At 56.2% G+C, this 27,410-nt stretch overlaps 14 protein-coding genes and 1 non-coding gene across 15 annotated transcripts; 7 read left to right on the forward strand and 8 right to left on the reverse strand.

Annotated features, from left to right (window-relative positions):
• Positions 1-172: 172 nt before the first annotated feature.
• On the reverse strand, positions 173-849 carry ATEG_08564 (mitochondrial 54S ribosomal protein bL17m; the record flags this gene model as incomplete). The annotated part of the gene is made up of 2 exons (XM_001217149.1): positions 173-532; positions 565-849. 2 exons carry the CDS (start codon positions 847-849, stop codon positions 173-175), a joined length of 645 nt encoding a protein of 214 aa, XP_001217150.1.
• A 378-nt stretch (positions 850-1,227) lies between these two features.
• On the forward strand, positions 1,228-1,666 carry ATEG_08565 (MICOS complex subunit Mic12 family protein; the record flags this gene model as incomplete). Its single annotated transcript, XM_001217150.1, has 2 exons — positions 1,228-1,248; positions 1,316-1,666. 2 exons carry the CDS (start codon positions 1,228-1,230, stop codon positions 1,664-1,666), a joined length of 372 nt encoding a protein of 123 aa, XP_001217151.1.
• A 373-nt stretch (positions 1,667-2,039) lies between these two features.
• ATEG_08566 (DUF5315 domain-containing protein) lies at positions 2,040-2,789 on the reverse strand (the record flags this gene model as incomplete). The annotated part of the gene is made up of 1 exon (XM_001217151.1): positions 2,040-2,789. The coding sequence occupies one exon, from the start codon at positions 2,787-2,789 to the stop codon at positions 2,040-2,042; it is 750 nt and encodes a 249-aa protein (XP_001217152.1).
• Positions 2,790-3,323: 534 nt separating this feature from the next.
• rps23 (40S ribosomal protein uS12) lies at positions 3,324-3,887 on the forward strand (the record flags this gene model as incomplete). Its single annotated transcript, XM_001217152.1, has 2 exons — positions 3,324-3,582; positions 3,709-3,887. 2 exons carry the CDS (start codon positions 3,324-3,326, stop codon positions 3,885-3,887), a joined length of 438 nt encoding a protein of 145 aa, XP_001217153.1.
• A 509-nt stretch (positions 3,888-4,396) lies between these two features.
• ATEG_08568 (translation initiation factor eIF2B subunit beta) lies at positions 4,397-5,864 on the reverse strand (the record flags this gene model as incomplete). Its single annotated transcript, XM_001217153.1, has 4 exons — positions 4,397-4,469; positions 4,531-5,350; positions 5,413-5,672; positions 5,767-5,864. The coding sequence occupies 4 exons, from the start codon at positions 5,862-5,864 to the stop codon at positions 4,397-4,399; spliced, it is 1,251 nt and encodes a 416-aa protein (XP_001217154.1).
• A 729-nt stretch (positions 5,865-6,593) lies between these two features.
• On the forward strand, positions 6,594-8,188 carry nemA (Nem1-Spo7 phosphatase catalytic subunit NEM1; the record flags this gene model as incomplete). The annotated part of the gene is made up of 2 exons (XM_001217154.1): positions 6,594-7,992; positions 8,046-8,188. 2 exons carry the CDS (start codon positions 6,594-6,596, stop codon positions 8,186-8,188), a joined length of 1,542 nt encoding a protein of 513 aa, XP_001217155.1.
• Positions 8,189-8,864: 676 nt separating this feature from the next.
• On the reverse strand, positions 8,865-10,090 carry ATEG_08570 (alanine--glyoxylate transaminase; the record flags this gene model as incomplete). Its single annotated transcript, XM_001217155.1, has 2 exons — positions 8,865-9,936; positions 10,002-10,090. 2 exons carry the CDS (start codon positions 10,088-10,090, stop codon positions 8,865-8,867), a joined length of 1,161 nt encoding a protein of 386 aa, XP_001217156.1.
• A 745-nt stretch (positions 10,091-10,835) lies between these two features.
• ATEG_10552 lies at positions 10,836-10,908 on the reverse strand. Its single transcript has one exon. It is a non-coding gene; the product is annotated as a tRNA-Thr (tRNA).
• A 249-nt stretch (positions 10,909-11,157) lies between these two features.
• ATEG_08571 (vacuolar protein sorting-associated protein 29) lies at positions 11,158-11,952 on the forward strand (the record flags this gene model as incomplete). The annotated part of the gene is made up of 3 exons (XM_001217156.1): positions 11,158-11,214; positions 11,361-11,774; positions 11,836-11,952. 3 exons carry the CDS (start codon positions 11,158-11,160, stop codon positions 11,950-11,952), a joined length of 588 nt encoding a protein of 195 aa, XP_001217157.1.
• A 655-nt stretch (positions 11,953-12,607) lies between these two features.
• Positions 12,608-13,390, forward strand: ATEG_08572 (polyadenylate-binding protein 2; the record flags this gene model as incomplete). The annotated part of the gene is made up of 4 exons (XM_001217157.1): positions 12,608-12,676; positions 12,796-13,052; positions 13,109-13,193; positions 13,244-13,390. The coding sequence occupies 4 exons, from the start codon at positions 12,608-12,610 to the stop codon at positions 13,388-13,390; spliced, it is 558 nt and encodes a 185-aa protein (XP_001217158.1).
• Positions 13,391-14,948: 1,558 nt separating this feature from the next.
• ATEG_08573 (NEDD4 family E3 ubiquitin-protein ligase) lies at positions 14,949-17,919 on the forward strand (the record flags this gene model as incomplete). Its single annotated transcript, XM_001217158.1, has 10 exons — positions 14,949-14,968; positions 15,048-15,070; positions 15,168-15,206; positions 15,274-15,379; positions 15,439-15,572; positions 15,628-16,804; positions 16,852-17,145; positions 17,194-17,331; positions 17,377-17,772; positions 17,820-17,919. The coding sequence occupies 10 exons, from the start codon at positions 14,949-14,951 to the stop codon at positions 17,917-17,919; spliced, it is 2,427 nt and encodes an 808-aa protein (XP_001217159.1).
• Positions 17,920-19,012: 1,093 nt separating this feature from the next.
• Positions 19,013-20,482, reverse strand: ATEG_08574 (arylsulfotransferase family protein; the record flags this gene model as incomplete). Its single annotated transcript, XM_001217159.1, has 2 exons — positions 19,013-19,150; positions 19,214-20,482. The coding sequence occupies 2 exons, from the start codon at positions 20,480-20,482 to the stop codon at positions 19,013-19,015; spliced, it is 1,407 nt and encodes a 468-aa protein (XP_001217160.1).
• A 545-nt stretch (positions 20,483-21,027) lies between these two features.
• On the reverse strand, positions 21,028-24,273 carry ATEG_08575 (uncharacterized protein; the record flags this gene model as incomplete). The annotated part of the gene is made up of 4 exons (XM_001217160.1): positions 21,028-21,646; positions 21,718-21,974; positions 22,203-22,259; positions 22,420-24,273. 4 exons carry the CDS (start codon positions 24,271-24,273, stop codon positions 21,028-21,030), a joined length of 2,787 nt encoding a protein of 928 aa, XP_001217161.1.
• A 906-nt stretch (positions 24,274-25,179) lies between these two features.
• ATEG_08576 (putative vacuolar transporter chaperon Vtc1) lies at positions 25,180-25,599 on the reverse strand (the record flags this gene model as incomplete). Its single annotated transcript, XM_001217161.1, has 2 exons — positions 25,180-25,514; positions 25,566-25,599. 2 exons carry the CDS (start codon positions 25,597-25,599, stop codon positions 25,180-25,182), a joined length of 369 nt encoding a protein of 122 aa, XP_001217162.1.
• A 549-nt stretch (positions 25,600-26,148) lies between these two features.
• Positions 26,149-27,304, forward strand: ATEG_08577 (putative alpha/beta hydrolase; the record flags this gene model as incomplete). The annotated part of the gene is made up of 5 exons (XM_001217162.1): positions 26,149-26,333; positions 26,395-26,434; positions 26,488-26,612; positions 26,665-27,209; positions 27,273-27,304. 5 exons carry the CDS (start codon positions 26,149-26,151, stop codon positions 27,302-27,304), a joined length of 927 nt encoding a protein of 308 aa, XP_001217163.1.
• Positions 27,305-27,410: the final 106 nt, after the last annotated feature.

The raw sequence follows: 27,410 nt of genomic DNA on the forward strand, positions 1-27,410 counted from the left end.
GACATTGAAATAGCAGCTAAAATTACACGACCATGAACAACCAGTAATAGCAACATGCAGGAAAATAAAAAGGTAAAAGATACAGGGTACGGTCGACTTGCTGCCATGTTCCAGATCATACCATCCAAACTTCCTTAGAAGCAAATCGTCCGAGAGGTTATATATGCATCGTCTATTGCGGCGAAGTCGCGCCAGCCTCCTGGCTCGTCTTCGTCGGTTTCGCGGGCTTCGTCTCCTTGCCGTTGGACAGTTCCAGTTTCTTAATCTCCCGCTCCAGCTGGTCCACGCCGTCTTTGCGGAACCGCGTCACCTTGCGCACGTTCAGGGTCGTCAATTCGTTGAGAGTGTCGAGGCCCTGGGCGCGTTGTCGGGCGACGGTGCGCGCCGTCATGGCGAAGCGGATATCCTTGGGGCCGTCGACCAACTCCAGGATGGCGCTGGGGGCCTGGTCGTCTTTCTTGGGCTCGACGCGGAGTACCCGGGTGTAGCCGCCGGGGCGTTGGGCGTAGCGTTCGCGGAGGGGGCCGAAGAGCTTTGGGAGCAGGTCATGGGGGGTCTATACACATACGCGTTAGTTTTGGTCTTGGTTCGTCTGGACTGGGATGCTGCGTGAGTTGGGAGGGGAAAGACGTACGTAGAAGTTGACAGGGCCTGTCTCCGACTCGCCTCGGTGTTCTTCTTGCCCAGGGTGATCAGCTTCTCGGCTAGGCGCTGGGCCTCCTTGGCCTTGGCCCATGTCGTCGTGATAGACTCGTGTTTGAAGAGGGAGGTAACGAGGTTGCGGAGGAGAGCCTGTCGATGCGACGACTTGCGGCTGAGATGGCGGTATTTCGTTGCACCACCGGCCATGGCGATGAGTTATTGTGGAGTGGGATGTGGAGGCGGGAGCTAGAGATCAATTGCACAGGAGGATTCGGGAGAAAGAGACCGGAGAGGTAGAAGTGTTGCAGAGGGACAATGCTTGATGGTCTGGAATGATAATGTTGGAGGTGGAAAGATTCGATGCCGGGCGGGAGCCAATCGGAGGGCTGCAATGGGGTCCGCCTTTGAATTCCATCCCGACAACAATTCCAATGCTTCTCGACTTCATCCCCTCCTACTTAGGTTCTTCTCTACATTCTTTTTTTTGTTAACCGCCTCGATCTGCAACAGATTTGATTGCGAGGGATCCCCATCTACGGTGCAACAGACGTAGACATAACAGGCCAACTCGATCAACGAGCCAACATGGGGTTCATCTCTGGATTTGTACGTGCGCCTATGGCACTATAACTCTGCGACGGCTACTCGGTACCAGGACTAACTGCGATGACAGTTCAGCGGCTTCGCTCTCACAACCTCCGTCCTGTACCTCTCCATCCAAGTACACCGGTCCAACCGCCTGGAACAACGCAACCTCATCCGCGAACAGACGCAGTTACTCAACTGGCTGGCCTCTCCGACAGGCGCATACGACCGGCGGTTGATTCCGATCGAAGTGCGCCAACCCGAAAAGAAGGACCCCGCCGAGCCACCCCGATACCCCATGAAAGACCTGCTGAAGCACCGCTGGAATGAAGAGGTGCAAACACTAGCCCGAAAGGCGGTTGAAACCCGGTGGGAGGATGTGCGGGATACCGCCGGTGAAAGTTGGAAAGTCCTTATGAGACTCGTGAAAAAGGAGTGAAAGCGCGTTTTTGTTTACGTATATGTCTGCATCGTTGGTGTTGTTTGCATTTGAGCCCAGCTCTGATACCCTCTGATTGTTATTACAGCGGCTAGTATTATACTATTGTCTGCCTTGCGTATGTTATTGGCCTCGTGAAGATCGTCTCTTCGTGTCGTCTTGAACCTACCCATTGCGACATAGTCTGGACAGATATCGTCGCGATGCACTCTGGGTTGCGTAGTGATAGGTAGGCAGGCTCCGCCAGTCGTTGGGAGTTATCCCGGCCACATCGGAGGCATCCATCGTCGCCAGTCATGTCCAATCACCGTGATTGGGAGTGAATATGGTGATCTCGTCCATCTGCATAGTTCCGCATTGATAAGACCGCCGCTCAACTGGCGCTCATGGATGTCTGAGTCGTGCTGCTCATACTGTCGCTATCGCTCCAGATATCCCTGCTTTCTCTCTCGACCGCACGCATCGCCTGCGCCACTTCCTCCAGTTTGGCGACGACATCCAACACCCCATTATTAACACGATCGAAATACCGGTCATTCGCCTCGCGGCGTTCGCGCGCAAGCAAAATATCTTTCTCTGTTTCCTCATCCAAGCTCTTCGAGGCGTCATCCGCGACAGCAGGTTCCGCCGTAGTCCCCGTCGCACGCGAGTTATTCCTTTGCTGGGCGGCGGCGGCGTTTTTCCCCGCCGGATCCACCACCTCATCGTCTGCTTCGCTCCGCGCCCACGCATACGCGAGCTTGAGCTGTTTCATGCGCAGGTCCTCGCGCGCCTCGGCGTGCTTTTCGCCGAATACGTGCTCGCTCGTCACAGCGCTCAGCTCCACTTCGGACAGGGCGTTCTGCATCTCCTGCCAGATCGCATCGGAGCGGTCGACCTCGCCCTTCGATTGGGTCCGCGACAGGAACGGTGATAGGGAGCCTGGGGCTTCCAGCGAGGTTCTCTGTCGGGGAGCGCGATGCTGCTGGAGCGGAGGCGCCTGCGTCCCGCTGGACGAGGGGACGGGCGGCCCAGGGGGGGAGAGAGAGAGATTGGATGCATTGTGGGAAGGAGGTCCTTGAAAGAGTGCCGGGGGCGGAAGCCGCTGGGAGGATACCTTCCTCAGCGACTCGACTTTATCCATGGCGAGGGAAATTATTGTCGCGACGACATTCACAAAGTAAAATGGTAGACGCCTACGTCTACATCGGATGATGTTGTTATCTTATCGTTATCGGCGAAGCGGAGGCAGGTTTGTCCGGGCCCCGGAGCGGGCTCGCTTAACTGCCGTTTAGGGTGTAGCGCGCACAGCGAACAATTTCGCCCTCGCCCCCTCGAGCTGACTTTAGCGAAGACCGCCGGCCGTGAAGGAACCCTTCGACCTTCGACTTTCGACAAACCATCCCCATCCAGGCCTGTTGGCGAATTTTCTTCAGTCGGTACGTATCAACTCCCCCGTTCGATTTTCCTCCGTCGCCTCTAGGGATTCCCGTTTTTCCCACCGCAATCCTGTGTCGTCCGGCCGTGATTTGGAAATCCGTATCGAAGAATCACACCAGCCCATCTATCCACAACCGTCACCACGCACATCTCTTCGGTCCCCCAAGAAATCAAAACAACCCTCTTCTAATACGCTCTTCCGTCTACAGTTCTCCGTCTTCGAACATAATCCGCCAAGATGGGTAAGGGACAGCCCCGTGGTCTGAACGCCGCGCGCAAGCTCGCGAACACTCGCCGTGAGAACCGGTGGGCCGATCTGCACTACAAGAAGCGCCTTCTCGGAACCGCCTACAAGTCCTCTCCCTTCGGTGGTGCTTCTCACGCCAAGGGCATCGTCCTCGAAAAGGTCGGTGTTGAGGCCAAGCAGCCCAACTCCGCCATTCGCAAGTGCGTTAAGGTCCAGCTGATCAAGAACGGCAAGAAGGTCGCCGCTTTCGGTGGGTTCCCTCTTTTTATACCCTTTACATGGAGGATCGAACGGGATGTTGGAGATGGACCCGGCATCGGGGGTTCAAGGATGACGATTCGGAAGACATTTCGTGCATGATACTGACTGAGTACAGTCCCCAACGACGGTTGCCTCAACTTCATCGACGAGAACGACGAAGTCCTCCTCGCCGGTTTCGGTCGTAAGGGCAAGGCCAAGGGTGATATTCCCGGTGTCCGTTTCAAGGTCGTCAAGGTCTCTGGTGTCTCTCTCCTTGCTCTGTGGAAGGAGAAGAAGGAGAAGCCCCGCTCGTAAAGGATTTCTGCCGAACGAAAAGAAACATGCAGCGGGATTGACGGGAAGGGGCCCATTCCATGGAAGACGGGAAGAAGATGCGACAATAGGATCTGCCTTCGGTCTGTGGTCTGGAAATTATGGTTCAGGACGGATGACCCTGCAAACACCTTGCAGCTACTACGATTGATATACTCATAAAAAGATGGCGCCATGATTGATTTCTTTGGGAAGGGCCCGAAATATCAAACCTTCAAAAACCTTGGTCTTTGCGTAGTAAGGTAGTAATGATTCGATGTATGGAGTACGAGTGATCTACAGTGGTCCACTTGAGTACTCCGTATCTACGTTTAGGAGTGATCTCCTGGTCCTCGGTACGTGTCACATTAGATACCAACATGTCTTCATGTATATGCATTATATCCTGGTGGGTATCGTTCTCTTTTTTTCTACCAGTTCCTATGCCTTTTCCATGATCTCTTTGGCCAGTTCCGAAATTCATTATACTCCTATGTCTCCCTTGCAACAGCTTAGAGGTTGATATCCTCCCTGCGGTAATGGTCTGAGACGATACGATAAAGATAAGACGGCGCATGGCCACCCCTATAAAAGAACTGTTAGCTCGCTAACTTGATACGATGGGTAAAGGGTTATGAACACGTACAGATTGGTGATGTAGAGATCGATCAACTCAGCCGGCACATAGTCATAGATGGGGTTCTGGACATCGATCTGGTCGACCAAGTCCCCATCCTCATACGGAATGACTTTGCTTGCGTCTCCGTATTCGATCAAGGAGTCAAAGTCAAACGGGTACACCGGACTGAGCTTGTATACACCGCTGACCACGACAACCGGAGTCTGGTGGACCTTGGCCGCACGAGCAATGACCCGAGTGCCGGCGGCCGCGACCAGACCGCCATTCGCGAGGACCGAGTGCGTGCCGAGAATGACCTTGTTCACGCGGGACATGAGCGCAAAGACAGCGGAATCCGGGATCAGGATGACCGTAATGCCTAGCTCGATCAAGGGCTTCTGGAAGGACTCGGTGCTCAGAATTTCGTCGTCCTTGGGCACCTGCCCGCTGACGGTGGCGTGTGTAGCCTCGTGGTTGTTGGGGTAGGACTCGGCATGGATTACAGTGAATTTCCGCTTGGCCGCGGCCTTGAGAAGGAACCTCTGGACGGTGGTCGACGACGTGTGGGTGAGAATGATTTCGTTCGAGTGAATGTGGTCAAGGGCGTAGGCCGCGATCTGGTCGTCGACCTGGCCCAGCTCGTCGATAATCTCACCAATGCCGTCAAGGACCTCAGCGCGGATGTCCTTGCTGGGGGGATGGCCGAGTCGTCCGGATGGCGACGCGGAGGCGGGCGTGCTGGGCAATGACGGGTCGGGCTCGGGGTGTGAAAGCAGACTGAACATGGAAATGGGAGCGGTCATGGACCGAGAACCTTCGTGACGGAAGTTCATAGCCTCCGCTGGGTCTAGACGTTCCACTCGTGTTAGTTTTCCGTCAATGATCGAAACTGGGGGGTAAGAGACGGACCATCAGCAGCACGCGGGGTCTGGGGCTGGCTTTCAGATGCCTCGCTCAGGTTGAAATCTGCCTCTCTGTCGTCTTCGGCTTCGTCTCGGATCAGACCCAGCACGCGTCTGACGATATTTCCAACCACCATCTCTTTCGGCTGTGCCGCAATCAGCCGTCTTCCCACGCTCTGAACTCGCTCAATCAGCTTGGCAGCATCGGTCGTTCTGCAGGCGGAGATGACACGGAGGAGAAGGTAGGCAGTCGCAGTTGCGCATGATCTAGAGTGACGGATCTGTCGGCGTTTCAGGAGTCTAGAAATCGATTAGTTCTGTCGAGCAGCCATGCGACAGACGGTGTGACAAGGGGCCATACGAGATCAGGTTGTCGATCGATGTGTCAATGGGGTTGGTCTTGAGGGATTTGAGAAAGGACGCCAGTCCTGGCGTCAAGGCCGTGGATGTCGAAGGCATTGCGATAGTCTGGCCTTGCCGGGGAAGTAAGTGAAAGGACTCGATAGCTGTGCGCGAGACGTTGAGTCACGGATAATTTTTGCCGGAGAGTGATGGTCGTTTTTCAACAGGTTGCGGGTGTCACAGTCGAGATAGAAAGACGACCCAGAGAGAAAACTCTCACTTTTCCAACACAGACCGGTGAAGGCGCAGGAAGAGGCCGATATATGCGGTGGTGGAAGTGGTGATGCGAAGGTGGGATTATTTGGTGGGATGTGACGGAGGGAGATTTTGCCCGCGTGGAACTGCCGCCGCTCGGCCCAACGACCGACAACAAGCACTCCTCCTGCTCCCCACACCTCGCCATCATCCTCGCTCGCGCTCCCGCGTCCTCAACACCTGCTGTCACCCCTAGAAAGCCTCCTCTTCTGCTCTTTTCTTATTACTTCTCCTTCTATTCTTTCTCTTTATCCGTTACGATCCCTTCCGTCCGATTTCTGGCCTTGCGAATCCGTTCTTTGTCCTCCCCAAGGGTTGGCGTTTACGGTCGTTCCGAAGCACGGGTTGTCGACTGGCGCATTGAGGTGCGGTTAAATTTCTCCCGGGGAGGGCTGATCGGATGAAATGACGTCCTTGATGCCCTTTCTGTCCATATCGCGTGGTTGACTTGCGTTGGGAATCGGCTGACTGACATGCGCATCCTCCTCAGATACCTGCGCCAGCCCGGACTCCCGTGGGCCCTGTGGGAAGATGAACTCGCTGAATATCCTGTCATCCCGAGTCATTGGCCAGTCTTCCAGTCCGAATCGTAGCCGTCAGCGATCTCGTTCGCAGGGAGACATTCCCCCGTTGAGTTCGCCAGCCGACCTCGCCTCGCTCCGGTCGTACAGTGAGAGTAACTTCCATGCGACGGACGTCCAAGAGAAAGACAGAGACGATGCGATCGAATCGATAGAGGATGTCGACCACTCCGAATATACCTTGACGGAGAAAACGCCCCTGATTCGAGGAATCCAGAAAGACGGTCTCGCGGCAAGAAGTACATTGGGACTGGTCGCCCAGCGGTTCTTCGAAGCCATCACCGAAACGATCAAGTTCATCTTATCGACCCTCGCAGCACCTGGTATCTACGTGGCTCAGTGCTTTCGGGACGATGACGGGTCCTATTCTCCGATGACCCCAGTACGGAGGCTTCGGCGATCCCTGTTTGGCCCGTCCTCAACAGATCCTCCCAGCGCGCTGCGCAGAGGCGCTAAATCGGCCGACGGAAAACAGCGGACTGGTTCCGCACGCAGACTGAAAGCCCACGCCTCACGAGAATCCATCGCCTCTAGTACTTCCGAGTCCGAAGGGGACCGTCGAGCTGTCAAAGGTCTCACGACGAGTAAATCTCGGCCGTCAAAAGCCAGATCTCCGAGCCCCGACCAGGCTTCCGACGACAATACGCCCCGCCGTTCCATCCGCATCAAGCTCAACAATGAAGAAGCCCTCAAGCGGCAAAGACAGCGTCGATCTCAGAGTGCCGACCTCGACCAGGCTGCTCGTTCTGGACTTCAGGGCTCGTTGAATCCGGACAGTCTCAAGTCCCCAACGTCACCGTCCGTCCACCGTGTCACCCGGTATCCGCACTCTCCTGTGCCGCCACGCCCGTTGATCCCTCCGCGTCTCCCGTCGTATACGGCCTCTTCGCGAAGTTCCCGGTTGCCTCAAAAGACGCTCGTCCTGGACCTGGATGAGACCCTCATCCACTCGCTGGCCAAGGGTGGCCGTATGTCTAGTGGCCACATGGTCGAAGTCAAGCTTGCCACGCCGATGACCACTGCTCTGACTCCCGGCGGACCGGCCACGACGTTAGGACCGCAGCATCCCATTCTGTACTACGTCCACAAACGACCGCACTGCGACGAGTTCCTGCGCAAGATCTGCAAGTGGTACAAGCTGGTTATTTTCACGGCCAGCGTCCAGGAGTACGCCGACCCGGTCATCGACTGGCTGGAGCAGGAGCGCAAGTACTTCCAAGCGCGGTACTACCGTCAGCACTGCACGTTTCGCAACGGCGCCTACATCAAGGACCTCAGCTCCGTGGAGCCGGATCTGAGCAAGGTGATGATCTTGGATAACAGCCCTATGAGTTATATTTTTCACGAAGGTATGCACCGTCACCATGGACATTAAACACCCAAGACTAAACTCTTCTTCCAGACAACGCCATCCCCATCGAAGGCTGGATCAACGACCCAACCGACAACGGTCTTCTCCATCTCATTCCGATGCTGGAAGCTCTGCAGTACGTGACGGATGTTCGGGCGCTGCTCGCATTACGGCGCGGTGAAGTGGAGGCCTAGCATGGAGGGTGATGAGGACGGCCTAGTTTCGGAAACGAAGTATACATGAGAAGCAGTATAATTCCTCGCATTACCTCCTGCCACTGTAAAGAAGCTGGTTTAAGCATGCTGAATGTTGAGCATTGCCTACTTCATACCCCATTGTTTGTGACTTTGTTGATAGTGTTTGTAATTAATATTTCTATTCTTGTGGTGCGAGTAGTACCTTGGAGTACGGGTGTAGCTCTGTATCCATGTAACACTTGTATACTGAGTATGAGGACTGTATAGATATTGCTGGGGGTAGCATGGGCGATATATATAAAGCATAGGCAGTATACTCAACCGCCAATATAGCCAACACCCATACCAAACCCATACAATACATATAACCCCAGGATTATCAGAGACAGGGTGTCTGACAGACCATGTGTCACAGAAACTAATTGCCGCATTGGGTAAACAGCGCACACCCGTGGACTCCGCAGACAACCTGCAGTGCTACACATGGATTCTTGTACCTGACGGGCTCCGCCTTGCATAAGCTTTGCGTGGCTGACGATCGCTCGCCTGACAGGCTGGGAATATTCTCCGCTTCTGGTCTACCTACGTGTACATGGTACAAGCCCCCCAATTACCACACCTGACATTGAGGTATTTTTGAACATATTTGATTCTCTACTCTCGAACAGTACATTTACAGTCCCTTGGCCTGCTTGGCTTCCGTAATGGCCTCCTTCAGAGCGGCAATGGCATGGTCGATGTCCTTGCGGCCGGCCCCGGTGACGCTGACACCCATGTGACCAAAGCGGATGTACTTGGTGGCCACCTCCTTGTGCAGACCGGCTGCAAAGATCACACCGCGCTTCAGCAGGCCGGGGAGGACATCCGGGGGCGCAAGGCCGTCAGGCAGCCAGATGGCGGTCATGGCGTGGGCCTGGTTCTCCGGGTTGGCGGCGAGCTGCTTGAGGCCGAGATCGGCAACGGCGGCCTTGACCTTGTCGGAGGCCTGGCGGTGGACGGCGAAGCGGTCGGCCATGGGCTTGGCGGTGATCTGAGACAGGGTGGTGTGCAGGGCGTGGACGAGCTGGGTGGGGGGCGTGGCGAAGTAGGAGGGCTTGAGGTTCTCGTAGTTCTGCATGATGGGGAGCCAGTTGCCAAGGGAGGCGTAGTAGGAGGCGGGCGGGGTCTTGCGGGACTTGAAGGTGTCGAGGGCGCGGCCGGAGGCCATGAGGATGCTGAGGCCGGGTGGGCAACCAATGGCCTTCTGGCTGGCGGTCAAAACGACATCCAGATCCCAGGCGTCGAAAGCGATCTCCTCGCAGCCAACACTGCACACGCCGTCCACGACCACCAGGGTCTGGGGGCTGACGCGGCGGACGATCTCAGCGACGCGCTTGATGTCGCTGAGGACACCGGTGGAGGTGTCGACGTGGGTGATGGTGATGATCTTGTAGGGCTTCTCCTTCAGGGCCTGCTCGATCTGCTCGAACGAGGGGCGCTCGCCGATGGGGGCCTTGAGCTGGGTCGCGTTGGCGCCGTAGGTCTCCAGACAGGCGGCGAAGGAGTCGGCAAAGTAGCCGGTGTGCAGGACGAGGGCGTTCTCGCCCTTCTCAACCAAGCTGGAGGCGACGATATCCCAACCCAGGGTGCCGCTACCGGAGATGACGAAGGGCTGTGCCGTGGGGGCGGTGGACTGGAAGAGCTTGCGCACGAGAGTCAGGGTCTCGCCGAAGGTCTTGACGAAGCCGGGAGCGACGTGGCTCTCACTGTGGTAGACGGGGGTCAGTCAATGGCTGTTCAATGGATGGACGCATTGAGGGGGGGGACTCACGCATAATGGGCCATGGACTGGAGGACGGCATCATCGAATTCGATGGGCCCGGGGATGAGGAGGGTGGGGTGAGGGACTTGGGTGGACATGATGGTGTCTGAAGAGGAAGAAGAGGTGGGAGAGGGAGTAGTGGTAGGAGGAACAGAGGGGGGAGTTGAGCGGTCGAGGGGGTTATATTCGATGTCGTCGGGAGCGAGCGAGTTCCTCTCGGTCGAGAAGGGCGTGTTAAGCTCAGGCAGCGGGAGTCGCTGATCCAGATGTCTGGAAATCAGGCTGAGCCGCTGCGTCGTCTGTTTGGTCGCCAGCTTTTCCGACAACTTCGGCTCTCAACGGGAGCCCGCGGGGTAACCAGGTGGGAAATGGGTGACGATGGAGGGGGAATCACAAGGAGAATTCGGGGATCGCCGGGCGAGATCGGAGGAGCGGCGGTGTTTATTGGAGACGATCGGTCTATGTATAGGAATTGATGGAGTATGTATAGAAGCGGATGGAGTGGAAGTGTTGATAGGAATTGTCCTTTTATACGCGGAACAGAAGAAGAAGAGAAGATTTCTCCTTTTGTCTAGATTCTTTTTCTCTTCTCTCTGTCGGGGAAATTCCCAGCGGGCGGAGCCTTCCGTCGGCAGGAATCGTCCGTGTACATAGGAAGTCTTGTTGAGTTGTTGAGATGAGTCAATGGATGCTTACGGGTTTTGATCGAGTAATAGTGATTGACTGGGTTTGACAATCTATCCGGAGTGGATTGAGCATCCCCTATCTATGTTCAAACTGTATGTGGACGGAGTATGCATGTAGAGAAGATTGTTTTGTATGGGAAAAAAAAAATTGAGAATATGCTCACACTCGGACTTGAACCGAGGACCTCGTGATTACTAGTCACGCGCTCTACCAACTGAGCTATGCGAGCTGATTGGGTATAGTTCTGTCATTTTGTGCTACATAGTCCAGACACATACCTCCGTACTACTCAGGCGGTGAGTACGTACTAAGCTTCCCCGCGAGCATCAACTGCATGCTCCAGACGTGCCTTTCAGATAAGCATCTACCAGTCGATCCACCCACACCCAAACGTCCTTCTCCTCCCACCTAGCTCTCTATACTCCCTCGACTACTCCCCTGACCTGCATGGGCCCGAATTGCCCATCCCTCCTTCAGAATGACTTCCCGTTTGGTCCTGGTCATCGGCGACCTCTTCATCCCGGACCGCGCTCCTGTGAGGAAGCCTGCATTCCCTCCCACTGCTGAAGCTGTCGCTAACCCATGCGCGCGTCTAGGATCTCCCTGCAAAGGTACACTCCTGACTTTCCGATAGCCCCTCATTCCTTATCCTCCCATCCGACCATGATTGACCCGTCTTAGTTCCGCAAGCTCTTAACACCCGGCAAGATCGGCCAAATCCTGTGTCTCGGCAACTTGACCGACCGGAATACCTTCGAATTCCTTCGTCAGGTCGCCCCCGATCTCCAATTGGTCAAGGGTGACTTCGATGTCGATTCCCCGAACCTACCCCTCTCCAAAGTCGTGACCCACGGCAGTCTCCGCATCGGCTTTACTCATGGTCACACCATCATTCCGCCGGGCGATGCCGACGCCCTCCTGATCGCCGCCCGCCAGATGGATGTCGATGTCTTACTCTGGGGTGGTACTCATCGCTTCGAGGCCTTCGAAATGGAGGGGCGATTCTTCGTCAACCCCGGCAGTGCGACGGGCGCCATGAGCACGGGGTATTGGCCGGAGGGAGAAGAACCCACGCCCAGCTTCTGTTTGATGGATGTAAGTTGTCCTCCTCTTTTCTACCATCTGTCATCGACTGTATGCTTACTGCTCCGTGCAGATCCAAGGTGATGTGCTCGTGCTGTATGTCTACCAGCTCAAGTCCGACGACAACGGAGCCGAAACCGTGGCCGTCGAGAAAGTCTCCTTCCGCAAGAACAACGTTCCATCTTCATGAGTTGACGCTTTGATTCCCTGTATATATGCCATAGAACCTGATACGATGATGACGTCCAATCCTACGTACTAGCTAATCTGGAGCTGCCCTTACTCTTCTATTTGCTCAATCCACCCTGCCTTTGTCTAGTTGCTAGCTAGTTTAGCTAGTAGTCTTATATTGATGGAACCTCAGCTATGTCTTGTGATGTACAAACCCCACTAATGGGTCTCTTTTTATTAAATAGGCGCCAAGCACAGCAATCAATTCTTATCAATCTCGCTACAGATCGATCAGGTTGTACTCCGTAGGTACTTCCATGTGTTGTTGTCGGTCCAATGCCGATGTGGTTCGGATGACAAAGTCGCTAGGCCGGAAATGGCAACAGTGACTTCGGGGTCGATCCCACGCCAGCATCTCCGCCAGACCTGGGCCCTCTTCATTTCCAATCCCACTCGCATCGCTTTTCCCTTCACTCCTGCGATCTTCCCGATAGAGAGTGGTTTGGTCCCGTTCTCCCCCCGGACCCTTCGGATTTTTATTTTTCCCTGCAAGCTCGTGTCCTCCACTGCGTGCACGGACTGAGCGTGACGTCGACGCTTGGAGATTCTTCACGACCTTGCACCATCCACGGACGAGCGACATCCCATACCTCCAGAATCCTTCCAGCTTCATAATGTCGACCGAGGAGAAACAGATTCCCGAGGAGCGTCCGGAGAACCCTGAAGAAGGTGGTGACGATGAGGTAAGGTTGCTTGCGCGAACCTTGCGCTTGCTGCGTTCCGACATCAGCTCTTTCGTGTCAAACGCGATCATTCCCAGAAACAGTGTGAAGTAGTTTGCTAATTGAATTGTCTCGTATAGGAGGAAATCGCGGCGATGAAGCGACGGGTGGCGGAGATGGAATCCGAGGCCGCAAAGCTCCGTGAAATGCAAGCGACCCTCGACCAGCAATCTGAAAACCTCCGCGAAGATAAAGAAGAGATTGACGCCCGGAGTATCTTTGTCGGCAATGTGGATTACGGTGCCTCTCCTGAGGAAATCCAGGCGCACTTCCAAAGCTGCGGCTCGATAAACCGGGTTACGATCCTTTTGGATAAGTTTACGGGTCAGCCGAAGGGGTAAGATTGTTCGCTGGCCTCTGTTGGGCATATGTTTGCTGACTGGTCTACCATAGTATGCCTACGTCGAATTTGCAGAGCCCAGTCTGGTGGCCCAACTCTGGTGTTAAACGAAAGTGTGTTCCGTGGTCGCAATCTGAAGTGAGCTGCTGCAGATCTGTGTCTACTGTGATCCCCACTAACTGAATTAGGTCGTTCCCAAGCGCACCAACCTGCCGGGCATGAGCCGGGGCCGCGGACGCGGTGGTTTCCGTGGTCGTGGATACCGCGGTGGCTTTCCTCGTGGGGGGTACCGCGGTGGATATCGTGGCCGGGGACGAGGCTATGCACCCTACTAGCCGCTGGCAGAGACATCACCACCACCGAGTGCCTGGTACAACCGAGCAATGGACATGGGTTACCGTCCCGTGAGTCCCGACCCGGAGAAGCCGACTGCACGGCGATCAACCGGGACGACGGACCGGCTCTGAATTGATGAAAGAGCTTTCTTGGAGTTCGGGAGATTGAATTGTATTGTATGATAGCTATCTGGTCATCGTGGGTTGGCAGCATGGAGGGTTTATGGAGATGGTTTTGTTTGATATCATCTCGATTCTACACGGCTTAATTTTTCCTTTCGTCATGAACATCGAAACAGCTCTTTTTTCCAAGACCATGACTCTATTTTTGGGACTGTCTTTCTGTCTTTTGCTTACGGTTATCCCTACCTTCGAACGCTCTAGATCGCAACAAAGCGCCAGGATTTGATAGACTGGGCCTACTATCATCCGGGCGGAGCCAGAAACAAACGGGAATCTCCCGGACTGGACTGCCCCACTGCTTCGCAAGAAGAAACGAAAGGAGAAAACTCGTCATCCGATTGGGGAGTGGCGAGAGTAACTACGTAGTGCCCAATCGAACTGGAAGCGATATGCAATGGGCTGACTGGGGGGTATAAGGGAAGCCGACGGAAGCTATGGATAGAAAAGCATAATCTCTGCTGCCTGGAGGCGCCCCGACTAGTTAGATGACGGGTACTTGGCTGGGGATTGTGGCTTAGGGTGCCTTCTTTAGTGGTAGACGTTATAGTCGTAAGGACGATTACCGGTTGCCCAAGTCTTGTACCTAAATCAGTACCTCAGCTACCTCCCGTAGTACTTGGGGAATTCGGATGGATGAAATAAGAAATAAGTCAATGATCTGGACCAAGATTGGATACGTCAGGCGTACTGTATGGTACAACAGTCGGACTCATACTTACCTATCTGGAGGTAGATCGATCGGTCGTCTGAGAAGATCACCGCCGGCGATAAAAAGACCGTCCTTCGTAGAAAAGCCCTGATCACTCTCGTGTGCTCGCCAACACGAAGCCAAGTACCTCTCCATAGAGAATTGGCAGAGAAGTACTTCCGACAAGGCCAGGAAAATCGGGCCTAGCGAGGGCGGTGATTGGTGGTGCTGCGCCCCATTACCGTCATCTTACCCGTTTGGGGCAGGTGAACCTTACCTCGACTTCTTCGACTTTCGTTGTCGTTTCTCTCCATCCTCCAGACTCTCTCCCCCCCTCATCCATCCTCTCATCGTCGATTCATCTCGGGGAAAGAAAAGCTCAAGGTCTGTCGCGGTACTCTGGCCTTCGACATCCTCCCGTCCGGCCGTGTGCTCGACTCTCTGAGTTCTCTCCCTCTCTCTCCTCTCTCGCCATCCCGCCTCTTCGCTGCCGAAACGCCCCTCCCACCGCTCTCCCTTGCTCTCCCCCTCATTCGATCCGCCTCCACCGCGTCCGCAACTACTGTCCGGTGTCCGCTCTCTGGACCGCGGTGGATGTGCTCGCCGCGAATTTCTTCTTAGCCTTGTCCTGATCGGCCTTGCGCTTCCTATCGCCGTGTCGGTCGCCTATCATCTCGACCGGACAACATGGGTTCCAATCTCCCCGCGTAAGTCTTTCTCGATCTCTCGTGGAGATCTAGTTTCATGACCTGTGAGCTTCTCGACTAACAAGGAATCCATGTGCAGGCAACCCAACCTGAGGGTCACGAGTAAGCCCGTCCCGATGTCCAGAAGCATCTGAATGCGAGGGGGTGGAATTCTCGGGGACTTTCGTGCAGATAAGCTAACATGGACCGTCTTGTGCAGTTATCGCGGCCGACGGTCTCTACAAACGCGATGTCTTTCGTATGTCTCCCATTTGTGCTCCCTCTTCCACGTTTCGCGTTCAGCGGGACTGACCCCTCCCGTGTAGGATTTCCCGACCCGTTCGCGGTGGCCACCGTCGGTGGTGAGCAAACTCACACCACCTCCGTCATCAAGAAGACATTGAACCCCTATTGGAATGAGATGTTCGACCTGTGAGTGTCCTGTCGGCCATCAGGTGGGAACGCCGCTGACATGACGACCTCGACTTCAGGCGGGTGAATGAAGACAGCATCCTTGCCATTCAGATCTTCGACCAGAAGAAATTCAAGAAGAAGGATCAAGGTTTCCTCGGTGTCATTAATGTGCGCATCGGCGATGTAATTGATCTACAGATGGGCGGTGATGGTGAGTCAGAGGCTATTAATATTCTTTGACATGGGACCAAGCTGACCGACGACAGAAATGCTCACACGCGACTTGAAGAAATCCAACGATAATTTGGTTGTGCACGGAAAACTCATCATCAATCTGTCCACCAATCTGAGCACCCCCAATACTAACCAAGCAAATGGTCTGCATCGTTCGAATCTTCAGTCGTCCACGTCGAGTGGGCTTGTGCCGCAGGTTACCGCCCCTCATGCATCCCCCGGCCCCAGCCAACTGGATCCAACCGCATCGAACCCCTCGCTCAACCCTCAGCGTGTCCCATCCACCACGAGGCCGTCCAGCACTGTCGCGCCGGTCAACGGAGCGGCGGCTCCTGGCGCATCCCGCACCAATCTCAGTTCATTCGAAGACAGCCAGGGTCGATTGCCTGCCGGTTGGGAACGACGAGAGGATAACTTGGGTCGGACGTACTATGTCGATCACAACACGCGCACCACCACCTGGACCCGGCCGTCGTCGAATTACAATGAGGCAACCCAACGGACCCAGCGGGAGGCAAACATGCAGCTGGAACGGCGAGCCCATCAGAGTCGGATGCTCCCCGAGGATCGCACCGGCGCCAGTTCACCGAATCTGCAGGAGAACCAACAGGCCCAGACCCCGCCGGCCGGTGGTAGTGCCAATGCGGTTTCCATGATGGCCACGGGAGCGACTACGGCAGGCACTGGAGAGCTTCCTCCTGGATGGGAGCAGCGCACCACCCCCGAGGGACGGCCATACTTTGTCGACCATAACACCCGCACCACGACATGGGTGGACCCTCGACGGCAACAGTACATCCGCATGTACGGGCAGAACGCCAACGGCAACAACACGACCATTCAACAGCAGCCGGTGTCGCAGTTGGGACCGTTGCCCAGCGGTTGGGAGATGCGGCTGACGAACACCGCGCGAGTGTACTTTGTCGACCACAACACCAAAACGACGACCTGGGACGATCCGCGTCTGCCGTCTTCGTTGGACCAGGGCGTACCGCAGTACAAGCGTGACTTCCGGCGGAAGTTGATATACTTCCGGTCTCAACCTGCATTGCGGATCATGTCGGGGCAGTGCCACGTCAAGGTGCGCCGCAACAACATCTTTGAAGACTCGTACGCCGAGATCATGCGACAAAGCGCGTCCGATTTAAAGAAGCGCCTGATGATCAAGTTCGACGGCGAGGATGGTCTGGATTATGGTGGTCTATCTCGGTAAGTTGCGTTGGCCGTTTGATGATGGTGTAGACTGACGTTCGCAGTGAATTCTTCTTCCTTCTTTCTCATGAAATGTTCAACCCCTTCTACTGTCTTTTTGAATATTCGGCACATGATAATTATACCCTGCAAATCAACCCTCATTCCGGTGTGAACCCGGAGCACTTGAACTATTTCAAGTTCATTGGGCGTGTTGTTGGGCTGGCCATTTTCCACCGCCGATTCTTGGATTCGTTCTTTATTGGCGCGTTCTACAAGATGATGCTGCGGAAGAAGGTGTCGCTTCAGGATATGGAGGGTGTGGACGAGGATCTGCACCGGAACTTGACGTGGACTCTGTATGTGACTGCTGTGGGATGGCTGTGGATTGGTGCTGACTGTGATAGGGACAACGATATCGAGGGCATCATCGAGTTGACCTTCGCTGTGGATGACGAGAAGTTTGGAGAGCGTCGCACGATTGATTTGAAGCCGGGTGGTCGGGATATCCCCGTGACCAATGAGAACAAGCACGAATACGTCGAGTAAGTGTCTGTCGGGAGATAGTCCGGACGCGGCTAACGAAGTAGGTTGGTTACCGAGTGGAAGATTGTCAAGCGGGTGGAGGAGCAGTTCAATGCCTTCATGTCTGGATTCAACGAGCTGATCCCGGCGGACCTGGTCAATGTGTTTGACGAGCGCGAACTGGAGCTGCTGATCGGTGGCATTGCGGACATTGACGTGGACGACTGGAAGAAGCACACGGACTACCGTGGCTACCAGGAGCAGGACGAAGTGATCCAGAACTTCTGGAAGATTGTCCGCACCTGGGATGCGGAACAGAAGTCTCGTCTGTTGCAGTTCACCACGGGTACGTCCCGGATTCCGGTCAACGGATTTAAGGATCTGCAGGGATCAGACGGACCGCGGCGGTTCACGATCGAGAAGTCGGGCGATCCGGCGGCGCTGCCCAAGTCGCACACATGGTATGTCTGGATTGCCGATTTTGTAGGAAGTCGACTGACGATTGCAGTTTCAACCGGCTGGACCTCCCGCCGTACAAGACGCACGAAACACTGGAGCACAAACTGTCCATTGCGGTCGAGGAGACCTTAGGGTTCGGACAGGAGTAAGGGCGAAAAGATTTTGGCATGACTATAGTAATTCTTCCGGCGAGGAACGGCAGCCCGTCCTGGCCATGATATCCCCTTTGCTAGTTGAGTTGCATGTGGAGGTTTGGAGCAGGATTATCTATACTATACGCGGGCAGGAATTGATAGTTTGAGTTTTGCGGTGATTGTATATACTGTATTATCCCATGGAGTTGTTGTGGTCAAAGCAGAGGATTCTGGAGTATGACAGGTCAATGTGACGTGTGTCTGCAAGAGTCCAATGTGGCTTCGGACTATTGTTGCGGACTTTGTGTAGGAATCGACGTAGTGAATAGGGGTTGCATTGCAGCTATAAAGGTCTGCTTCTTCTCTACATTCTGTCGTTTTCCTGTCTTTTGTACAACTATCTGCAGATTCAAGTACAATGCACTTCCACACTGCCGCCCTCGCCGCTGTCATCGGACTGGCTGCAGCCTCGCAGTCGGCTGCATCCGTCCCGACAGGCACCAGCTCTAGCTCTAGCTCGGCCAAATGTGCTGCGCAGAGGTAGCTCACCCCTACCTATATAGAAGCATACCCTCTAACGAGTATAGCATCCTGGACGCCTGTCTAAGCTCGCTGAAACCCCAACTCGACGACTGCCCCCCCAACAACTGGAAATGTCTCTGCGAGCAGAGCACCAACGTCCTGACGTATGCCTCCCTCCCTTCTTTAGCCCCCTTCACCCCTATCGTTAGATGTAGGGCAAGCTAACAGCAACAGGTGCTATAACAACTGCCCCGACCACGCCGACCGCTTCGGCGTCTCGCAGCAAACAGACTCCTACTGCCGTGCATACCGCGCCAACTCAGCGCTATACTCGTCGTCGTCGGCGACGCGGACCTCCGCCGCGTCGACGACCACGGCCACCGGGCCCGCGACCACGGCGGCCAGCGCGACGGCGAGCGCTACTGCTTCGGGGGGTGCGGGGCGATTGGAGGGGGTGGTGGGGGTTGGGTCGGTTATGGGGGTTGCCTTGGCTGTTTTGCTTTGATCTCTTCATCTTTCTGTGAGCTGGCTAGGGGGTGGGGGGTTGGTTGATATGTAGTGGTAGTAAGTAATATGAGTTTGTGTATCATCGAAAAGACTGGGTTCGCGCGCGCAGACACAGACGACTTTTCCAGCAGGCGGCGAGGACGGCGCCCAGCGCGCAGGCGCCGACGAGGGCGTGCTGGAGCGGTTCGTCGACCGCGCCGAGGGTGTCTGTTGATGTCTGTGGACTTTGTTAGCACCTGCATGTATGCATGTATGTGCGTATAGATGGTGCGTGACATACCCCGTGCGAAACGGTAAACACCTGCGACACACCATCCTCCATCTCCTCCCCGTCAAACCCCACCGCCACGACGCGGAGGTACCCGTCGACGCCGGCGACGTCGAGGGCCGTCTCGAACCCGCGCTTCGGCACGTACTGCACCGTGCGGAACCCGTCGTCTGCGCCGTGCGTCTGCAACGCCCACCCCGCGACATCGGTAGCGCCGTTCCAGCTAACGTAGACCATCCGCGCGGCGTCATCAACCGCAATGTCCGGCGGGAGCGTCGGCCGGCCTGTCCAGCGACTCGTCTTGAACACGCGGTAGGACTTGACCCAGCCGAACCAGAAGAACACGCGCGGGGCGTAGTGGGCGTGGCAGAGGACTTCGGCGCCGTCCGCGTCAAACTCGGTAAAGGCGGCGGCCTTGCCCCAGCCGACGAAGACGTTCTGCGACGCGGCCAGCCGCTGCAGGTTGCCCTGGGAGTGTGCGCTGAAGCGGCCGGGGGCGTCGTAGACGGCGGTGACGGCGGCGGTGCGCGCAGCCGGGTCCAGATCGAGGGCGATGCGGTAGCCGCGGGAGTGGTCGGAGGTGCGGAGGTGTTCGTGGGCGCCGTTGTCGAGGAGGGAGATCTCGGTGGGTGAGAGCCAGCGGGCATCGTGTTGCCAGGTGAAGGCGGTTGCGAGGTCGTCGACGGGGGCGAACATGTTGCGCTTGCCGCCGAGGATCCAGAGGATGTCGCCGGTGGGCGCGATGCAGGTGACCGTGTGCAGGTAGCGGGAGGAGACGAGGTAGTTGCCGGTGGTTGGGTGCTTGTCCACGCTGTTGATGTGGAAGTAGTCGTAGGGGGCGGCGGGGGTGCCGTGGTCCTCGTCGAGCGGGTAGAAGGACTCGTCGAGGGCGTGGTGGTCGCGCGCGCGCCACTCGAAGAGGAGGGCGCCGGTGTCGATGTCGATTTCCTGGAAGAGACCGTCGTAGATCCAGCCGTCCGCGGGGCCGCCGACGGGCGTCAGGTCGGCCGGGACGATGTCGTAGACGGTGAGGAGAGCGGTGCCGTGGTCGGTGATTTTGAACTCGTGCACGTCGCCGTCGTGGCCGTTGGCGGCGGAGACGACGTGTGCAACCTCGTAGGAGGAGTTGAGCTGGGCCGTTAGTTGTGGTCGGTTGAGATGCATGGTTAGGGTTGGTACCATATAGTATGAGCCAATTCCCCGGGTCCCGTCGTCGTCACCCGCCCAGAAGGTGAGATAGTCCTGGCCGCGGTAGTGCTGGACCTTCAAGTCCATGACCATGCCGAAGCGCGTCTCCATCCAGACGAGATTGCCGCGGGTGTCGTAGATGAGCGGACCTGGGTCCGGATAGAAACGGCCGCGCGGGCTGAGTAGAATGTAGCCGTCCTCGCAGCGGGGATCCCAGCGCAGGATGTCGACCTCGGGGGGTTCGAGATCGAACGAAGCATACTGGACGGTGGGGTGGGGACCGAAGAAGCCCAGCTCATAGAAGAGCGAGTGCCAGAAGGCGGAGGTTAGGGGGGCGAGGAGGAGGATGAGGAGGAGCAGCATCGCGATGAAGCAGACACAAAGCCATGGAGAGACAGCGAAGAGCCGTGGAGATATAGAGATATACGAGACATGCTGAGGGATCAACAGGGTCCAAACGGATTCTCCTGAGAAATCTGTACTCCATAGTAGAAGAACGTATGGGACGGTGGATAGAATGACGAATGCAGGGCCAATGGGCCGCGCAAAACCCTAAGATCCGTCCCAAACAGGCAATTAATGAATATCACCACTTCCATCGACTATCTTACTGTGTATGAGAGTAACTACGGCTCCTGCTACTCCCGCTTGCGCTTCTTCCCCCGCGTCTCCCTCTCCGCCGCCTTCTGCCACCCCCTCTCAGTCTTCTCCTTCTGCCTCACCTTCTTCTCCCGCTTCTTCGCCTCCACCTTCTTCTTCTTCTCCAGTCGTTTCGTCTCCTCCTCCTCGTCATCCCGCATGTACTCCGCCCTCCACACCAGCGCCACCTTCTCGACGTTCTCCCCGCACACCTCCTCCTGCGCACACCCCTCGCGCACCAGCCGCTCCTGCAGCTCGCGCACCTTGCCCCAGAACTCCCGGTACTCGCCCATGTTGTACTTGACGTTCAGCTCGCCGTTGCCTTTGAGCATGCCGCGCCGCGCCCCGGCCGCGCACACCACCCACAGGTACGTGTCGTCGCTGTAGAACGGGTGGTCGCCCGGTCCGACGGACAGCATCAGCGACGCCGTCGCCGGCCCGACCCCGCGCAGCGGCGTCGTCAGCGCCTCCATCGTCGCCGTCGGGAAGTCCATCCGCCGCGCCAGCTCGTCGACGCCCGTCATGGCGGCATAGGCCGTCGACGTTGCTTTGCGGATGGTCTTGTCGGGGTTGGAGCGCAGCATTCCTAAGAGCGTTGGGCGCCATTTGCCATGTTTCCTGCATCCATTGCATTAGTACCAAGGCACACGTAGAAGGAAATGTAGGTAAAAGGTAGAAAGTGGAGGTACATCTTCCACTCGACAAGCCGCTCGGCCTCGCTGCGATCGAGATACCTCTCTGCGCGACTGCCCACCACCCCCGGCAACCCCCGGTACCGCCAGTCGTCCAGCTCGAGGAACTCCCGCACTGCTGTCGTGATCTCCGTCTCGCTGGGTGGCTCTGCATTCTTCCTCTTGCGCGGCGTCGACGCCTTGCGACGCGTCACCGCCTCCACGGTGTCGGGATACCGCGCCAGGAGCTGACGGAAGGTCTCTGGCGTGATGGTCTGGGGTTCCGCGGGAGGTCTGTCAGGCGTAGCCATCTTCTGTTCCTTGTCTGCGGTCGCGGAGGTGGTGTTGAGGTGGGAGAAGTTTTCCACGTGGGAGTCACCAAGATCGGGTCAATGCCCGTACCAGATTTTCAATACATGTACTCCGGAATATACGAACACTGCAAGAACCTTGAATTGAATCTACGGCGATATTTTAGACTGATGCTTCAGGAACCCAATCACGTGATATTTATGCTCCAGACAGCAATCGACGCAGCTGAATGTAGGTAGGTAGATACGCTGTCCAATATTAACATAACAATACATCACCCAATGCTCCAACGTGGACAAATCCAATACATTACAAAACATCCATCAACCAAAATCAGCCACTCTATCAATCACGCCCCTTGCGTTTAGCGTCTTTGTCTTTCTTCGGCGCATCCTTCGCAAAACTAACCCGCTTCTCATCCTTGCCGCGGTTCAACGACACGATCGATGCCGACAACAGGCCATCCTTCTTCTTTGAACACTTCGATAGTGACGCCGACGGCGCCGCCTTCTCGGTCGGCCCAGACCCCGTCGTCTCCTCGCCGTCCGCTACGTCAATATGCCGGAAGTCTTCCTCCGCGTCGCCGATATCCGATGATCCGGGCCCCGGACTCTCCGAGTCCGACGCCGCGCCGTACTCATCGTCATCGTCATCGCTGACCAGACTGGGGGCTTGGTTGGACTCGACCGTGTTCGGGCTCAAATTCAGCGATCGGTCCATGCCGTCCGCGGGCGGAGGATCGTCTCGCGTCCGGGATGGGGCCGCTGGCGAGAGTCCATATGGGGACTCGTAGGGGGCGGTCCGCGACGGCGTCCGGGTCTCCAGCGACAGCGACGGGGGCACCTCGTTGGCGGTCCCTTTGCGACTGCCCGGACGCTGCGACGCCGTCTGAGACACGGTGGTCCGCATGGGCTGGCGGCCAACGCCAACACGCGTGCTGGGCGGGTCACCAGGCGGCATGACCGCGGTCGATGCCGGCGTGGGGTTGACGTCTGACTCACCCTCGTCATCCGAGTAGGCGCTCAGATCGACAGGGTTCTTCGCCTCGCCGACCAGGCGGTCCAGGTCGACCCCCATCCCGCGCCCTTGCATCAACGAGGAGAGATGCGGGGTGGCGGGGGAGGCTGTAAACGCATCGTTCGGGGCTTGCGCCCGGGGTGTTTCCACCGTCGACGCCGACCGACTGCCGCCTGGACGCCTGGGGGTCGCGCGACCGCTAGAGGGGTCGGCAGTGGACGACGCGGGAGTTCGAGACGAAGACGAGGATGAATCGATGACATGCGCGGAGCGAACCAGGGGATGGACGAAGCCCTGTGTGGTGGCGGTGGGCGTCGTCTCGTTCTTGCTCCCGCCAACGACCGCTCCGGCCTCGTCGACTTCGACGGGTTCTCCCGAGGCGACGGCGGCGGCATCGTGGCTGGCAAAGTTCCGGTTGTGGGCGATGCGGCAGTGATTGATGAAGCCCTGGGTGCTGGAGAAGTTGTCGCGACGACAGTCGAGACAGACCAGCTTGACAAGCACGCCATCCGACTTTCGTCGGATGATCATGGGTCCAGCCTTCTCCTTGGGGGCGGGATACCCCGTGGGTAGCGACTGAAGTCGAGCGCCAACAGAGCCTCTTTGCGGGCGCGATTTGCCAGCGAGGAAACCGGCGTCACTGCTGGAGGTGCCTCGCGTCGAACGACCTTCGGCCAGGGGCGTACCGGCGCCCATGGCCAGCGGGGCGGCAGGCTCAGTGTCGCCGCCATCAAATCGCGGATCGGGGAGTAACCATCGAGAGTAGTGACGGGTGTAGGGACCGTCGACGACGCCCCAAGGGGCGGGAGACAGCGGTGCAGGTCCATTTCCAGGAGCCCACACCGCGACACCGGAGCCGCTGCTGACGGCGGATGAGAGATGGGAAGCGCCAGGATAGGGGATTTCGGCACAGCGACGAAGTTGTTCGAGAGCAACCTGACATTTGGCAATTTCCTGATCGATCAGACGTAGTTCGTTGTGTTTCAACAAGACCTCTAAGCTGAGTTGGGCCTCGAGGGTTTCGCGCAGTTGGTCGATGGGGATGGGGCGCGTCGCGGGAGTCTCGCCCGGTCGCAGGTCGGTCGGGGCGGGATCTGCGACCGTGGCGGCGGCGGCAGCATCATCATCTGGGCGCGGTTTGGTCGCGACCGGGGCATCCTGACCAGGAACAGGATCGGTCGAGTTGGACCGCTTACGCTTCAGCTGGGGTAAGGGGAGAGAGTTGACGGGGGAGGAGGCGAGCATTTTGAGCTCCTCCGCCATCACCTTGTTGCCCCCAATTGCTGAGGACCAAGGCAACAGTCGAAACATGCCATGCGAGGAGGGAACGAGAGGGGCGGTGGGTAGGTGCACGTGAAAGGAGGAAGGTATTATTAGAAAATATAGAAAATAAAGAGAAAAGAGGAAGAGAGGGACGAAGAAGGTAAAAAAAGGGGGAAGAGGAGAAGAGGTGTTGAGTTGAGGATGTTGTGATGTGATTGATGTGTTGGGGGGAGGAGGGAGGGAGCGAGGGAGAGGGAGAGGGAGAACACGAAAGGGAGGGAAGGGGAGGAGAGGGAGGGAGGTAGAGAGGGCGATAGCAGGGAAGACGGTCTAGATCGGAAGTCTGGTAGACACCCAGGATACTGTAGGAAGAGCAAAGAAAAGAACAAGAAAGAAAGGGGAGGGTGGCGTAATCTGGTCGATTAGTCACTCCCCAATATCTGATCTGTTCTGTTTCCGTCGGACACGTCAAGTCGGTGGTGGGTCGACCTGACAATCCGATTCTTCGTTCAGGAGGAGGCGACCGAAAGGGAGAATTGTTGATTCTGGTGGACGGTGATGAAGGGTACAGGACTATAGCACTCCGTCATGAAGAGTTACATCATGTTCATCTCATCCCCAGGATCGCCGTCTCCATCCACTCCACTTTGTATGATTCTAGTGGCAACTCCTGAACCGGTTAGTTCTACTACTATTCTTACTCTTATCGCTAGTCGTACTAGTCAACTAGGGCCGAGACAGTTACGTAATATACCACCCATGCATATCTTACTCAGCATTCATGGATTCATGTACATAACTCAATGCACGCTAACAGCAAACAACTTCTCCATCTCATATCATATCATACCTAAAGTACCACCCTCCTCCGTACTATAGTAACCTCCTTCACTCCTTCATTCGTAGGATAAAGTTCACCACCACCGCCGCCAGCAGCGACACCGCCAGCACCGTCGGTCCAAACCGGTCGTCAATCCCCGTCTGGCCGCGCTTGCGGATACTCTGCGCCCGCCAGTGAAACGTCACCAGCGCATAAATCATCGCCGCCATCGCGATGATTGTGAACAGTCCCGCCGAGATGCGACCGACCCGGTCGCCAAAGTTGAGCAGTCCGACTGCTAATCCGCCCAGGATCACTGTGAAATTGAGCCATGAGAGAAAGGTGCGCTCGTTGGCGAAGAAGACCTTGGGTTCGACCCGCGTGGGGAGGGCAATCCGCTTGCCTGGTTGGATTAGCTGGGTGAACGTGGAGGTGATCGGTGGGAGCGACATACCTGGGGCGGTTTGGAGGAGCGGTTGACTGGACATGTTATATGGGGTGTGAGGAGGAAGATCGGGGGTGACTGGGGAGGAAGAAAATTGCGTGAAGTTGGAGATAAGTTACGGTAGGTAATCTAGGTTGACTGCAGCTAGTTAAGCTAAGCTAGTGATGTAAACGGCGTGCTCGCATTGCGCCTTCTGATTGGAAGAGTCCCGTGACATTGGCCCGCTTACTCATCTCTTATCTCCACGCAGAGTAGTTATCGTTATCTATCAGAGTGCAAGCCACCTCAAGCCCTTGTATACAACTTTTCCTTGCATTATAAAATAGACAGACGCTATCCTCCATACAGCATAGTCTTTGTTACTCTTGTTGTTCTTGCATGAGCTTGATCGACTCCCTGCATGATTTGGCCTCCGAGGTATGCCGGTTCGATCATCTCAACCGCCGGCCTAGGCGCTAGCTGCCCGGCGTGGCCGTCGGCGAAACGAGGGATCCGCCGAGTTCAAATTCCTACATATCTACGCAGAACATTGAGCACCTGCATTCAGTTCAGCACGCCTAGAATTTTACGACAAACTCATATTCTCGTCACAATGGCTTTAACCCAATGCTTGAAACATATGCGAGCATTGCACACTTCAATACCATCCCAGCGCCATGTTGTTCCCCTGGCATACGAACTTCATGGCCGAGGGAAACCCAACTCAAGCCATCATGACCCGATTCTCTTTCTCCATGGCTTCCTAGGCTCGAAACGCGAGAATAGACGGGTGAGCCGGTATATTTCAGCAAACGTGACCGGCCCTTCCTCTAACTGGTGGTGCTAACGACCTCTCAAGTCTGCTGGCTCACGATCTCTCGCGACCGGTATTTGCATTAGTATGTGAAGATACATCACTGCATGCTTGATCGCACGCAACTAACAACTATAGGATCTTCGCAACCACGGTGACTCAGCCCATCATCCCATACATAACTATATGGCAATGGCGCTGGACGTCGAGTCCTTTATCAAGACACACCGATTGAAGCGTGTAACGCTGATAGGCCACTCCATGTAAGTTCTATTTGATCAGATTATTTTCGGGCCCCTTCTCACCTATGGCAAGGGGAGCGAAGACGGCATTGGCTTTAGCTCTGCACTCGCCAGACATTATATCCAACGTCGTCGCCATCGACAACGGTCCGATACGACTACCGATTCCTAAAGATTTCCAGAGATATCTCGTCGCCCTCGAAAAGGTAGCGCGATCGCAGATCAGATCCCATGCTGAGGGTGACCGAATTCTAGCTGATTATGAAGCGGCAAGTCCTCACTTGTCGCCCAACCTTACTTGCGTTAACATCCTCCAGTCTTCTGCTATCCGTCTATGGCTTCTGAGCAACTTCATCAAAGATCGTCGCTCACCGTACCTCAAGCTCCGTCTGCCCCTTGATATTCTCAACACTGCCCTGGGGCCTCTGGGTGACTTTCCGTACATGGATGAACCCGTGAAGTTCCACAGACCGACGCTATTCCTTCGTGCACACCAGAGCTACTATATTCCTGACCACGCCTTGCCTTGTGTCCGGAATTTCTTCCCCCAGGCGCGGGTTGTGGACATGGACTGTGGGCATTGGGTTGTCCAGGATCAGCCGGAAGAGTTTCGACAGGGTAAGTTAATGCCTCTGCATACAATCGTATCGCAGCGGTCTGCCTACTGACCAAACCCTCTAGTGGTGGTGCAGTTTTTGCGTAGTGGGCTATAACCGGAGTGAATGGCAATCAGGCCCAGTGGTAGCCTCGGACGGTTCCTTTGGGACGACTCTTAGAGGCGTTTGATCCCTGCAATCTTGTTTCTCGGAGAAACAAGAT

The sequence above is a fragment of the Aspergillus terreus genome, genomic scaffold (genome assembly GCF_000149615.1).
Source record: "Aspergillus terreus NIH2624 scaffold_13 genomic scaffold, whole genome shotgun sequence".
NCBI classification, from domain to species: Eukaryota; Fungi; Ascomycota; class Eurotiomycetes; order Eurotiales; family Aspergillaceae; genus Aspergillus; species Aspergillus terreus.